Source organism: Galeopterus variegatus, unplaced genomic scaffold (genome assembly GCF_000696425.1).
Source record: "Galeopterus variegatus unplaced genomic scaffold, G_variegatus-3.0.2 Scaffold3270, whole genome shotgun sequence".
Taxonomy (NCBI): domain Eukaryota; kingdom Metazoa; phylum Chordata; class Mammalia; order Dermoptera; family Cynocephalidae; genus Galeopterus; species Galeopterus variegatus.
In genome coordinates this window covers 176,508-190,248 of record NW_007729381.1, presented here as the reverse complement: position 1 = coordinate 190,248, position 13,741 = coordinate 176,508, and the positions used below count along the sequence as shown (strand labels likewise).

The 13,741-nt window shown below is 39.2% G+C and overlaps 1 protein-coding gene across 1 annotated transcript in view; it reads right to left on the bottom strand.

Moving 5' to 3' along the window:
- STMND1 (stathmin domain containing 1) overlaps positions 1-10,591 on the bottom strand; it is a 27,747-nt gene extending 17,156 nt beyond the window's left edge. The window contains exon 1 of the mRNA XM_008584469.1: positions 10,505-10,591. Within this exon, the coding sequence (XP_008582691.1) occupies positions 10,505-10,591 (87 nt within the window). The remainder of the gene's footprint in view (positions 1-10,504) is intronic.
- Positions 10,592-13,741: the final 3,150 nt, after the last annotated feature.

The window sequence follows — 13,741 nt, the reverse complement described above, 5'->3', positions numbered from 1 at the left end:
CAGGGAGATTTGACTACAGAAAAGGAGAAGGTGATGTGACAATGGAAGCATAGACTTGAAGATGCTACAGTGCTGGAATTGAAGATGGACATGGGGACCATGAGCCAAGGAATGTAGGGAATATAGCTCTAGAAGCTGGAAAAGGCAGGAAAAAGATTCTCTCCTCAGAGCCTCCAAAAGGAACCAGCCCTGCCGAGATCTTGACTTTAGCCCAGTGCCACTGATTTTGGACTTCTGACCTCCAGAACTGTAAGAGAATACATCTGTGTTGTTTTAAGCCACTGAATTTGTGTTAATTTGTTATAGTAACAATAGAAAACTAATATAGCATCTACTATGAATAGTAGTAAATTGCCAGGTACAATCTACTATGCTGAGCATTTTGGAGGATACTAAGATAAACAGCTTCATAATCATCAGGTATGAAAGTAGAGGTGCTATGGTATAAAAAAAGTTTTTAAACCTAAACTATATAGTTTTTGCTCATTTAAAAAGAGACTCGTTGTATTTAAATAATTAAATAATGCAGAAGGAAATTGTAATGGTTAGTTTTGTGTCAACTGGGCTAGGCTATAATGGCCAGTTATTTAATCCAACATTAATCTGGGTGTTACTGTGAATGTATTTTGTAGATGTGGTTAATGTCTACAATCAATTAACTTTAAGCAAAGAAGGTTGTCCTTGATTATTTCGGTGGGTATCATCCAATCAGTTAAAAAGCTTTAAGAGTAGAACTGAGGTCTCCCTGAGAAAAAAGAAATTCTTCCTGTGGACTGCAGCTTCAACTCCAGCCTGCCCTTTCTGACCACCTGCCCTATCTTATGACTTCTGGACTAGCCTAGCCAGCCTACATGATTGCATAGGCCAATATCTTGCTGCCTATCTTATCTATCTATCCATGCATCCATTCATCCTACTTATTCTGTTCCTCAGTAGAACCCTGACTGATACAGAAACAGAGGAGAAAATAAGAAATAACATCCTGAAGACAGAAGCACTACTAACATCTTAGTCTATCACTTCCCACATGTATTTGTTCATATAAATATAACCTTTAAAAATAAATTGAAATTGGCCAATAAGCACATAAAAAGATGCTCAATATCATTAGTCATTAGGGAAATGCAAACCAAAATCACAGTGAGATACCATTTCACACACATGACTTTAAAGAGGTCACATGTTAACAAATGTTGGTGAGTAAGTAGAGAAATTGGAACCCTCCTACATCGCTGTGCAAATATAAATGGTTCAGCCACTTTGGAAAACAGTTTGAGAGTTCCTCAAAAAGTTAGATATAGAGTTACTATATGACCCAGAAATTCTTCTCCTGGGTATGCACCCAAGCAAAAGGAAAACAAATGTTTACACAAAAATTTGCACACAAATGTTCACTTATTATTTATAATATCCAAAATGTAGAAAAAACCCAAGCATCTATTAGCTGATGAATGGATAAATAAAATGTGGTATAGTCATGCAACGGAATATTATTCAGCAATAAAAAGGAATTAAATACCGACACATATTGCAACATGGATGACACTTGAAAACATTATGCTGAGTGAAAAAAGCCAGTCAAAAACCATTCATGTTCAGAATGGGCAAATACGTAGAAACAAAAGATAGATTTGGTAGTGGGATGGGGTGGGGGGAATGGGGTTTGACTGCTGTTGAGTAGTTGTTTCTTTTGGGAGGAGACAAAAATGTTCTAAAATTAGATTGTGGTGATGATTGTCAGTTGTACATTTTAAATGGGTGCTACGGTTTGAATGTGTCCCCTCCAAAATTCAGATGTTGCCAATGTGACAGTGTTAAGGGATGGAGCATTTAGATATCTTGCTAGCTTGCCCTTCTGTTCTTGTGCCATGTGAGGACACAGCAGAGAAGCCCTCTCTAGACACCAAACCTGCTGTTGCCGTGATCTTGGACTTCCCAACTTTTAGAAATGTGAGAAAAATTTCTGTTCTGCATAAATTACCCAGTCTCAGATATGCTGTTATAGCAGCACAAACAAAGACAATAAGTGAATCATATGATATGCAAATGATATTTTAATAAAGCTGTTTAAAAGATAAAATAAATTCAATTATTTATTAAATGAGATTTTATTTCTATAACCTGTTTTTTCCATTAACAATATATTGAATACATTTACCTATGTCCACATATATAGGTCTACCTCATTCTATTTAAAAGTGAGGAGTAGTTGTTTATTTAGAGATTACATTGGAGTACATTGTGTAATTGCAGTAAACTCCCTTATCTGTGGATTTGCTTTCCATAATTTCAGTTAGCAGCAGTCAACTGTCTGGTAAATATTAATATTAAAAATGTTATTTTTCCATTTAATATTTTCTGGTCTGAAAATATTAAGTGGAAAATTCCAGAAATAAACAATTCATAAGTTCTAAATTGCTAGTCATTTGAGTCATGTGATGAGATCTTGTGCTGTCCCACTCTGTCATCCCTTTGTCCGGTGTATCCACAGTGTAGACACCACCTGCCTGTTAGTCACTTAGTAGCCATCTCAGCTATCAGATCGACTGTCACAGTATTGCAGTGCTTGTATTCAAGTAACCCTAATTTTACTTAATTATGGCCCCAAAGCACAGGAGTAGTGATGCTAGCATATTGTTATAATTATTCTATTTTATTATTAGTTATTGTTGTTAATTTCTTACTGTGCCCAATTTATAAATTAAACTTATAAGTAGGTATGTATGGGAAAAGCATAGTATATACAGGGTTCAGTATGAGCTGCAGTTTCAGGCATCTACCAGGGTTCTGGGAACTTAACCTCTGTGGATAAGTAGGGACAACTATATATCCTAATTTATCTAATAAATTCCTACTGAAGGACATCTGGGTTGTTTCTAACTTTTCGATATGATAAATGGTGCTGGAACAATATCTGTTCATATACATCACCATAAACCTATCTGATCATTTCATGAGAGAATATTCCTAGATGTAAATGTGCTGGGCCAAAAACTATGCACATTTGATATTAATATGTGTTTTCAGAGAGTCCTTCACAAATACTGCACTAATTTGTAATCCTACCTTCTCTTTTCAAGGTTGTCTATTTCTTCATACCACAGTTCCATTGCTTGTAAATATGGTCTATGATTTAGTAAACCATTAATGGCACAATGCTGCTCCATGTCAAATTTTTCATAGTTCCACAGCAAAAGAAAAAAAGTAAGAAAAATATACGGAGTTTTTCATAAAGCTAAATTAATTCAGTTTCAAGAGCTGTCATTTGTTTTGAGAATAAGTGTATTTTAAATATAATATATTCAGGAAAAATTTTCTCACATCCCCTCTAACTGCCATGTCTCTTCTTTCTCAGGGCTGAACCTTCTTTCATTGCTTGGGTTGCAACTTTCCCACTTCTCATTTCAATGGACATTATCAACCCCTTCTCCATCTAAGACACCTACCAGAGGAAGCCTCCCCAGTGTCCCCAGAAAAGATAAGAACAGAAGCATCTTCCACTGAGTATTGTCTTCTGACGATTCTTCTTATATCTTTTCTTTTTTTTTTGGCCCAAGGGGTGCTCTTCCTTTCTCCTGAGCCTGTGAAGGGCCTACTGTACTGTGATACAAGTTTGTGTCTTGCTGGGTGGAGCAAAAGGTGTTTAAGAGGAGAAGATGCCTGAATTGGCTCTTGCATAAGTTTCCAGCGAGCAACGAGAAAGGACATTCTAGACAGAGGGAAAAGCATGTACAAAGACAGGGTAAGAAACTATATTGTGTGTCCAGGAACATTAATTACTCCACAGCACAGCAGAAACAGACTGAGGTAGAGAGTGGGAGGCACTGAGGTGGGAAAGGGAAGTCTTTTGTGACAAGTGAAGGAGATAGATTTTATTTTGAATGCAACAGGAATCCTTTGTAGGGTTTTTATCCATGGAAGAGAAATAAAATCATAAGGTGTGTTTTTTGGAAAGATTATTCTTGGCTTAGTGCAAATGACAGGAGAGACAGAAAGGAAGGGATAGGACAGGGCAACTGGTTACAATTATTGCAGTTGTCAAGGTGAGATCTGATTCAACGTGGAGTAGGACACTGGCACTGAAAATGGGGGAAAGAGGTGGGTCCAGAAATATGAGAAAGGTAGATACAGACCTCACAGAGCTTCAGTCTGAAGGAGAGAGGTCCCTTCTCCCTCTGAAATTATGACTAGGAACTATATAGAAAATATATAGTTTTCCTTTAGGAAAACTGAATTAAAATAAGACATTGGCATGAAACTCTTGGTACTTTTATAGTAAAAGTCATACAAATTAATATATATATATATATACATACATTTGACCACTTTCTGGAAACACTCCAAAGTTTGAAGTCCCTTAGAGGATAATTAGGAATGACAATGGCTATGTTGTGGTGGCGCTGGTCACACTGAAGTTCTTATAATTCAATTAGGGAGTCTTGGTGCTTTTAGGGAGACTTTCATAGCTCTTCATCACTGTGTTTACATAAAATGATCACTCCAGCTAAACCAACATTCATTGGTTTGATGCAAGGATCTACCCACTTGTGCTTATTTAGAGACAGTCTGCCTTTGAGCGCTGTTAGTGACCAAAACTTAAATTGTAGCAGACAAAACACAACCTTTTAGCATAAAATAAATCTAGCTAAACACTGACTTGAGTTCTTTGGCTCAAGACGACATGGGAAAATATATGAAAAACCAACCAACCAAACAAACAAATAAGCAAACAAAACTCAATGGATAGCTATTGGCACAAGGAGAAAGCGTGAAAGCAACTATGTGCTTCTTTCTCCCTGAATCTGTCTTTCTTCATAGACAGGGCTATTGACCATGCGGTCTCCGTAGAGTAATGGACCCAGGAAGAGAGTCTTCACATATCACATATAACGCACACATATGCACATACTTGGATACTTTATTACATATAACAAAGGAAAAAGAGACCATCTCTGATGCTTTTCTTTCAGGGGCTTGCAGTCCATGCTGAGGGTAAAGATGCAAAAAATCATGTTGAGCATTCTTTCCCTACTTTCCAAATAAATATTTTAAAAATATTAAAAACCAATATCTGTGGTGATAGTAAGACAAACATTTTCATAGTCTCTTTTTGTTTTGCAGATCCATAATTTTTTAAATCTAGCTAAACACTGACTTATACAGACAGGGACTGATTTTGTCATTTAACATTTCCAAGTGGAGATCCTGAAAAAATTAATTTATTTAACAGCAGCAGCAATAACAACAACAAAATGCCCATGTTGGAATTGAGAGCAAATATGAATATTTTCAGTCTAAATTTGGCTTTTCACAAAAATATTCTATTAACTACATCTTGGAATAGATATAAATTCCACAATCCTGAATTACCTCAAAATTGTTTCATTAAAGCCACTCTAACTACTTGGATTTGGAATCCAGGCCTTAGCAAGGGTCTACCCACTTGTGCTTATTTAGAGACAGTGTGTCTTTGAGCACTGTTAGTGACCAAAACTTAAATTGGAGCAGACGAAACACAACCTTTTAGCATAAAATAACATATACTAGCCTTCCATTTTCAGAGTAGAAATTTACAGCTCTTTTCTTTTGAAAGCTAAGAACGTCTTTCCAATATCTTATCTATGTGCAACACATTTTGGAAATTTTAACCCAATTTCATTATCTAGACTTGAGAATAGACATAGTTCAAAGGTCAGAGATATTTACAAATTAATTAGATCTGTGCCTCTCAGGGCTATGGCAAACAGCGTTCTTGACATTTTGGAAATTTTAACCCAATTTCATTATCTAGACTTGAGAATAGACATAGTTCAAAGGCCAGAGATATTTACAAATTAATTAGATCTGTGCCTCTCAGGGCTATGGCAAACAGCGTTCTTGTTCTATCTATGCACACAGGGTTCATCTTTTCCTACCAATAAGAAATCTATCTGCATTATATAAGTAATGACACTGAGGGGGTGGTGGGCAGAAAGTTTTATCTTTTCTTTGAGATGAAGTTGTGGCAGAAAAACAGATTCGATGTGTTTCTACATTTTGTGTCAACTGTATTTTATACCTCAGTGTCTTGAGGATAATATTTTATCAATTTTAGACAGAATTTAAAAGTTGTGCATTTCAAGCTAACAGTTATGAATGGGAATCATCAGCATCTCAAAAAAGGTATTTCTTATAAGTATAAACAGGTATTTTTTTGTTTGTTTATTGTGGGGGTTTTTTAAATGTTTTTTTGGTTTTTGGTCTGGAGGTACTACATGTGTTCTAAAGCTTTTGGGAAACATATTTGCCAAACAGCTTGGAGGTAATAATTTGTCCAGACTCTCTAAGAGCTAAAAACTTCTTTATTATGTTTGTCTATAGACATATATGAAGAATTTGTTTTTCAAAATTTGATGTTTTTTCTAGTTTATTTTGAATAAATATAGTAAAAATTAGCAGCTCTCCAAAAAACACTCAGAAATATGATTGTTTAAAAGTTGGACTTTAGAAGTAATTTAGTTCCTTTTACTGACAATCAACAGGAATTTTGTTATCAGATATTAGGGAAAAACTGTGACGCGTCCTTGGAGATCATCCATTCTGATCTCACCTCTTCCCTTTGTAACAGGCAAGGATCCTCAAGTTATTCATATAACATTTCTCTAACTAAGAAAACTTTCCCACACTTTTTTAAAATTATGCATTATTTTATTACAGTATCTTCTCACCACTTCAGACTAAGGTAAAAGTGGAAAGTCTGTAGACAGGTCTCAAGAAGTTTAATTCAGAATATTTTAAAGTTGCGCCGCTAATAAATAAATATTTCATGCAAGCAAACATGTTCATTGCATTTTAAAGACACTGCNGTAAAAATTAGCAGCTCTCCAAAAAACACTCAGAAATATGATTGTTTAAAAGTTGGACTTTCAGAAGTAATTTAGTTCCTTTTACTGACAATCAACAGGAATTTTCTTATCAGATATTAGGGAAAAACTGTGACGCGTCCTTGGAGATCATCCATTCTGATCTCACTTCTTCCCTTTGTAACAGGCAAGGATCCTCAAGTTATTCGTATAACATTTCTCTAACTAAGAAAAGTTTCCCACACTTTTTTTTTATTATGCATTATTTTATTACAGTGTCTTCTCAACATTTTAGACTAAGGTAAAAGTGGAAAGTCTGTAGACAGGTCTCAAGAAGTTTAATTCAGAATATTTTAAAGTTGTGCCGCTAATAAATAAATATTTCATGCAAGCAAACATGTTCATTGCATTTTAAAGACACTGCTGAACTACTGAACTCTCAGCCTGATGCATTTTTGAAATAGTGAAAGCATTACTATTCTGATAGCTATAGGGGCTTAATTAATAATAATCATACCTTTCACAGATCAGATTTCCAAAGTCAAGTGCTTGGGGCAGAGAAAGAGAAGGTATATGAGTGAGTCGACTCTGAGTCTATTTTCAGGTTATTTTAATATCAAATTTTCTCCTTGCAGACTGTCATTAGTCTAGTTATGCTGCTAGGAGACAAGAAGACACTAAGGAAGCCAGGGAACCAGAGGGACATGCAGTCGCTCAAGAAATATTCATCAGTGCCTGGTATATGGTAAGCATTGAAATATAAAGATCCCAAATACTTCCTGTTCTCAAGGAGGCAACAGCTTAGGATGGGAGGCAAACATGGAAACATAAACCCAAGAAAATGTTTTGAAATACGATAGGAGAAGGTATAAGAGCAACCCTGCTGGCGTGGTGGCAGCACCGGGGGTGGGAAGAGCTTAGAGAGGAGTGGCCTTGAGTGCTCTTGAAAGATGGGAGAGAGAGAAGGAATAGTCTGAAAAGAGAAAAAGCAGGTACAAAAGAGAAAGAAACAGAATAAGCTTGAGAAGCAGCAAATAGTAAGGTAGAATATGAGTGTGGAGAGAGTTGAAATTGGAGAAGTTGGCAGGAATCAGTTCAAGGATGAGCTAGGATGGCATGCTAAGGATTTGGGACTTTATCTTACAATAGTAATCATTGTAATCATTTATATTAAGCACATATTCTGTGCCAGGCATTGGTGTGAGTACTTCACATGAACTAAATTAATTTAATCCTCACAGCAACTCTATGAAATAAATATTGTTCTGACCCTCATTTTACAAATAAGGAAATTAGGGCGCAGAGAGGTTAAATAACCAAGATCACACAGCTAATAAGTAATGAATCCAACAGTCAAACCCAGGTTATCATATTCTTGACCACTGGTTTATGTGCCCACCAAATGGGATGGTAAGTTTTTTTCAACAGAAGATTGACATAATAGGGTTTTCTTATAGAGAGATCACTCTGGAGATCATGTGGAAGATTACAGCCAGGAGGGCAGGTGGGAGTGGGTAGTGGAGAAAAGATCAGGGTAGAACAGTGAGAAGACTTGTACAAAAATCCAAGCAAAAGCTAATGACTATCTTACCCAGGAAGTTCAGGAAGAAACCCAGGCCTTGAGGTGACTTGACCCAGAGGGACCTAGCAGATTTGACACTTGTAGAGGATTACTTTTTAACACTTCCTCCTGCTCTATACAACAAAATTATTTTCGGTAACAGCCACGTGATGGAATAGTTGATAATGTCCAAAAAAGAAACAGAAATAGTGAAAAATTTCTCCCACTGAAGTTTTATATGTAACCATGCCAACAAAATAAATACAAAATAAAAGTAAGATTTTTGTATGAAAAAGGAAAAAAGAATAATGGACTAATACTTTAAAAGGACATCTAAGTATTTATGGAAAATGCATTCCTATATATTAGCCCAAAGCAATAATGACTAATAACAAAGACGACCAAAGTGTTCCCAAGAAGCCCATAAATCTACGAGGGAAAAGGACTTCTAAACAAAGTTTTATCTGGTGCTAAGGGAGCATTATTGTAGTTGTACTGGGCTCAGTACTGAGGGTCAACAGCAGTTCACCAGGATGACTGGGGATGGGGCCCATGGAGGGCATTCCAGGATGAAGGAACAGCAAGGGTAAAGGCCTGGAGGTGGGAGGAAGCCGGGAAGAACTGAGCACCCCCAGTCATTTTGTTCGGCAGACCCAAAAGTCCCCGAGTGAGAGGGCCTGCCGGAGAGGAGAGGGACACATCAGAGGAGAGGATGGGACCAAATTGCAAAGGGTTTTGGACACTGCAAGGACTTTTTTTCTTGGGAAGGTAGGTGGCAGTGTGGGGAGTAGACTGGTTAGGGTGGTGACAGGAGGGGCAGGTAATGGGGCCTAAATGCAGACAGTGGCAGTTTAGGAATAGAAAGCAGAAAACAGTGTTAAGATGGGGGGGGGGGAGGGACATTTGTGTTTGTTTTTCTAATGTACCCAAGAACCCAGCAGAAGAGATTTCCATGTCCTAGGTGCTGTAAGTGGCACCTAATAGTGTCTTGCACAGTGCCTGCTGAGACAAAGTGTGTGCTTTTCAAAAAGGAGCTCCAAAAATGTCCTTTAGGAAAGATGGCCATTAGTCCCAGTTTGCTGGGCTTCAGCCAGACTGTCTGGGAAAACGTATACCTAATATTCACTCTTACAAGTACAATTTTGATGATAAGTTGTATGGTAGCCCTCTCTTAGGGTAACCCTCTGGAATGGACCCTTGAGGGTTCCTAGTTCTGTTTAGAGATCTTAAGGATGGGAAGAAATCATGGACCTCATTTCCGCCTCAATCAACTCATCCTTCCATGCCCTGCTTTGGAAAAAAATTTCCTTAATGTCTCCAGAAGCATGACAGGGGTGCAACCTCGAGGGATAGTGGAAAGAGTATTGGAATGAGACTCTTCAAACCCAGATTCTACTCTAGCTCCGCCCCAAACAAGCTGTGCAGCCTGGGCAAGCGTCCACCTCTCTGGGCCTCAGGTCCTCATCTATGAAGCAAGAGGATGCTGCCAAGTGGCTTCTGATATCTTTCCCAGCTCTAAGTAACTACAAAAGAAGCCATTTTCCAGAAGCCAGTAATACATGGCAGTTCCCAGGAACTGCCACCTTTCCCTGGGAATCAGGCCAACACCTGCTGCGTGCAGAACGCACCGCTCATGCCTCATTCCCGCCTTTGCCCTGGGGGGTGACCACCTTCCCAGGCTCCTTAAACAAAGGGCTCTCAAACTTGGACCTATAGCAACATCTACATACACAGTGAATTTGGTATTGGGATCAGAACTGATTTCTCTGTGTACTTTCCGCTTCCTAGAAAAGCTACTCACTGTGTCCTTGTATATGCATCGTACCTTCTCTTCCTGCCTCTGTCTGTCTGTCCCTGTCTCTGTCCTGGTGAAGACAGCAGTTAAACGCTGGCAGAAAAAAAAGCTGCTCCCACCTGGTGCACCCCGCTACCCTCCTAGTAGGCGGGCTGCGGACCTCGGAGGACCCTGCTCCAGCCGCCCCCAGACGCCCCCAAGCGTGGGAATCGTGACGCCTTCCGGGCCAAACGTTTGATGTCTGTCCGTCTGTATTTTTTAGTTCTTTTTTCTTTTCTTTTTCCACTTCTTTACCTACTTACTCACCTCGCCTCCCTCTTGCCAGCCCTTCCTGGGCGCGGGGACGCGTCGCTGGCGCTGGCGCTCGGCGGGCTGGGAGGGGCCGCAGCCCATGCTCCGGTGCAGTCGCCCGGCGCCCCGCACTCCCGGGCTGGGCAGGAGGCGCCGGCTGCCGGGCAGTTGCCGGGAGCTGTTGCCACAATAAGTCGCGTCACGCGGACCTGGGACCTGGGCGGCGATGGGCCTTTTGAAAATGCAAACTAGAAAATTGGAGGCGTGTACCTAAGTCACAGCTGCGATGCAAATGACAGCCCGCTCCAGAGCGAGTGCAGGCGACGGCCCCGCCGCCTGGCCGAGTTGGTCTGAAAAGTGCCGGAGTCGTAAGCATCGCGGGGACCTCTGGTTTGTTCCCTTTGTGAGGGACCGTGGGACACGCCCCCACCCCTGGTTCCTGGGCCACCCACTAGAGTCGTTTTCAGAGCTGTGGGGTCGGTGTCGAAGGCGACCGTGTAGAAGGCTACCCGGGAGACCGCTCTGGAGGGCAGGTGGGTGCGTCGAAGGCGCCCGGACAGCACCAGACGGCAGTGTCACAGGGCGACCTCGGAAAGGATGGTCACGCCAGTGAAGATACCCGGACATTTAGGAACACGAACAGCTCAGCAGCCGCCAAACGGGTGGTGCGAATCATTTTTATGGAAGGTGTCTTTTATGAGCTGTTTCCTAAGGAACGAGCATTGGTATCAGAGAATTAGGTGAAAACGGTGTGACTCATCAAAAAAGGCAGACGGCTCAAATGAGCAACGGGTTTGTCTTTCCTGGATTATTTTTAAATTTTATGCTATTCTCAATTATTATTTTTTATTTTTGAGGATTAAAAAAGAAGCCGGAAGGGATCTTAGAGATCTTCGACCAATCCTTCATTTTACAGGCTGAAAATTTAGGCTCAGAGAAGTTGAGTGACTTTCCCAAGATCAACCGGGAGCTGGGAGGAGGAACCAGGTGGCCTGACTCAGTCCCTCCATGTGTCCACAACACCAGGAAAATACAACTAAGGATTCCTGGGAATGTAAAAATCCTGGATCCTTCCAAGGAAACTAGTGGTCAGTTTTGTTGTAGAAAGCTGATTATGTACTTGATAGCATTTCAATTCATTTCACTCTTTCTGCCTCTGACTGCTGGATGACGTTGCTTGCAGTCTTCCATTTACTGAAATTGAGGAACAAGACAGAAGATGAAATGAAACTCAAGTCAAAGCATTATAATTAGGGAGCAACAAACATTAAAGACTTATGAAGAGTTGAAACAAAGTTAAAACGGTGTTTGGGAAACATCTCTGAAAATATTAACTCATGGGTGTAATAAGTCACATGAAATGTTCCTACCAGAAACTGGAAAATTCTCAACTAGAGTAATCCAACACAAAGGACACTTCTAAAATGTTCTTGGGAAAGTCTAACAGATGTTTGCAGAACTGTAAGAGTGAAATTCTGCACACAACTTTTTTCTAATTGAAAAATAATGAATTAAACATTAGTGGGGTACAGCATTGAATACCAATATCTGTGCACAATGTGTGATGATCAAATGAGGATAATTAGCATGTTCTTCATTATAAAACATAATCATTCCTTGTGTCCATTAAACAATTTCTTGCTAACCCAACCACAGCTCTGTTTTTTAATTTTCTTTTAAGGCTATCCACAAACAGAGATTTTCTGTGAATAAATGGAGCAGTACCCAAATGTGTTGTGCAGATATCTTTTGGAGCATCCTAAAACTATAGTCCAAAGTTGTGAAAATGTCCTCTTTCTGGGGATATGCTAGGTCCAGCTGGTACCAGCTCATGAGAGCTGATTATCAGGAATATTTGGACCCAGTTGTTAAATACAGCCATTATTAAAATTACATTATACAAACATACAATTGAATTAATTGTGTTAAAAACAAAGCTAATAAATACAAACACACTTTGAGTAGCAAGAGTGTAGAACAGCTCTGAATATTAAATCATGACTTCAAAAGACAAGGCTAAAAGGAAAAATGGGAGAAAGGAGAAAAGTGAGGAGAAAAAAAGATGGGGAAGAAGTGAGATGAAGTTCATAAGACCATCAAGTGCACAGGAAAAGAAACACTGGCCTCATTTTATCAAGGTATTTTCAGTATAGGAAGACCTTTGAGCATGAAATGACAGCTAAGAGGTGGGTCTGAGTGCAATGTTTACAACTAATTGATCACAAGTTACAGATTTTTTTGTTCCTTCTCCACTCCTGATGCTTCACTTGCCTAGTCAAAAATAAATAAATAAATACATAAATAAATAAATACAGCTAGGATCCGCAATGCTATGCCAGCTGCTTATCCTCCTTTCCTGGTAGAGAAGGCATTTTTCTAAGTTAGTAGGTCAGGGAGAAGGAGAAAAGAAAATCCTTACTTGCCATCACCCAAGCTCTGGAGTCAGTTTCCCCTTACTCTCTGTTCTCTCTTAACCTGTGTGGGATGGAGGGTGGACCAGGGAACAGAGGTCATCTCCCTGCAGCACTCAGAGCATTAGTATATTAGGGCAGGGTCTGTTGCACATAGCCCAGGGGTTTCAAATTCCACAATGATACCTTTTCGCTTTTAGTTCAGATTTTGAGCTTTTCTAGGAAGTGGAAAGTTGCACAGAGAAATCAGTTCTGATCCCAATACGAAATTCACTGAGTTTACTAAGATTTTTTTCCTATGAATAGGAAAATTATGTGCTGACTTTCATTTCCAAACATGTCCCAACGGACTAAGTGTCAGAGTAAAAGATAACATTTTGAGTGCTTGCTGAGGATTAGGTGAATGAGGGAAGCTGATGGCTGTATTGGTATTTCTGTTTTCTCAGTCCATTATTGGTGTAAAGTGAGGGTTAGAAAAGTATGACCCATGGGCCAAATCTGACCCGCTGCCTGTCTTTATATGAGACATGAACTAAGAATGGATTTTACATTTTTAAGTGGTTTTTTTAAAAAAGAAGAATATTATTTAGGGATGAGTGAAAGTTATATGAAATTCGAATTTCAGTGCTCATAAAGTTTTATTGGAACATAGATGCTCTCATTTGTTTACATGTTTTCTATGGCGGCTTTTGGGTTATAACAACAGAGTTGAGTAGTTGCGACAAAGACCGTAGGCCTGCAAAGCCTAAATATTTATTATCTAGCCTTTTATGGAAAATATTTGCTGATCCTTGATTTAAAATGATAAAGTAATTCCCACAAGGGTATTAAATAGCTACAT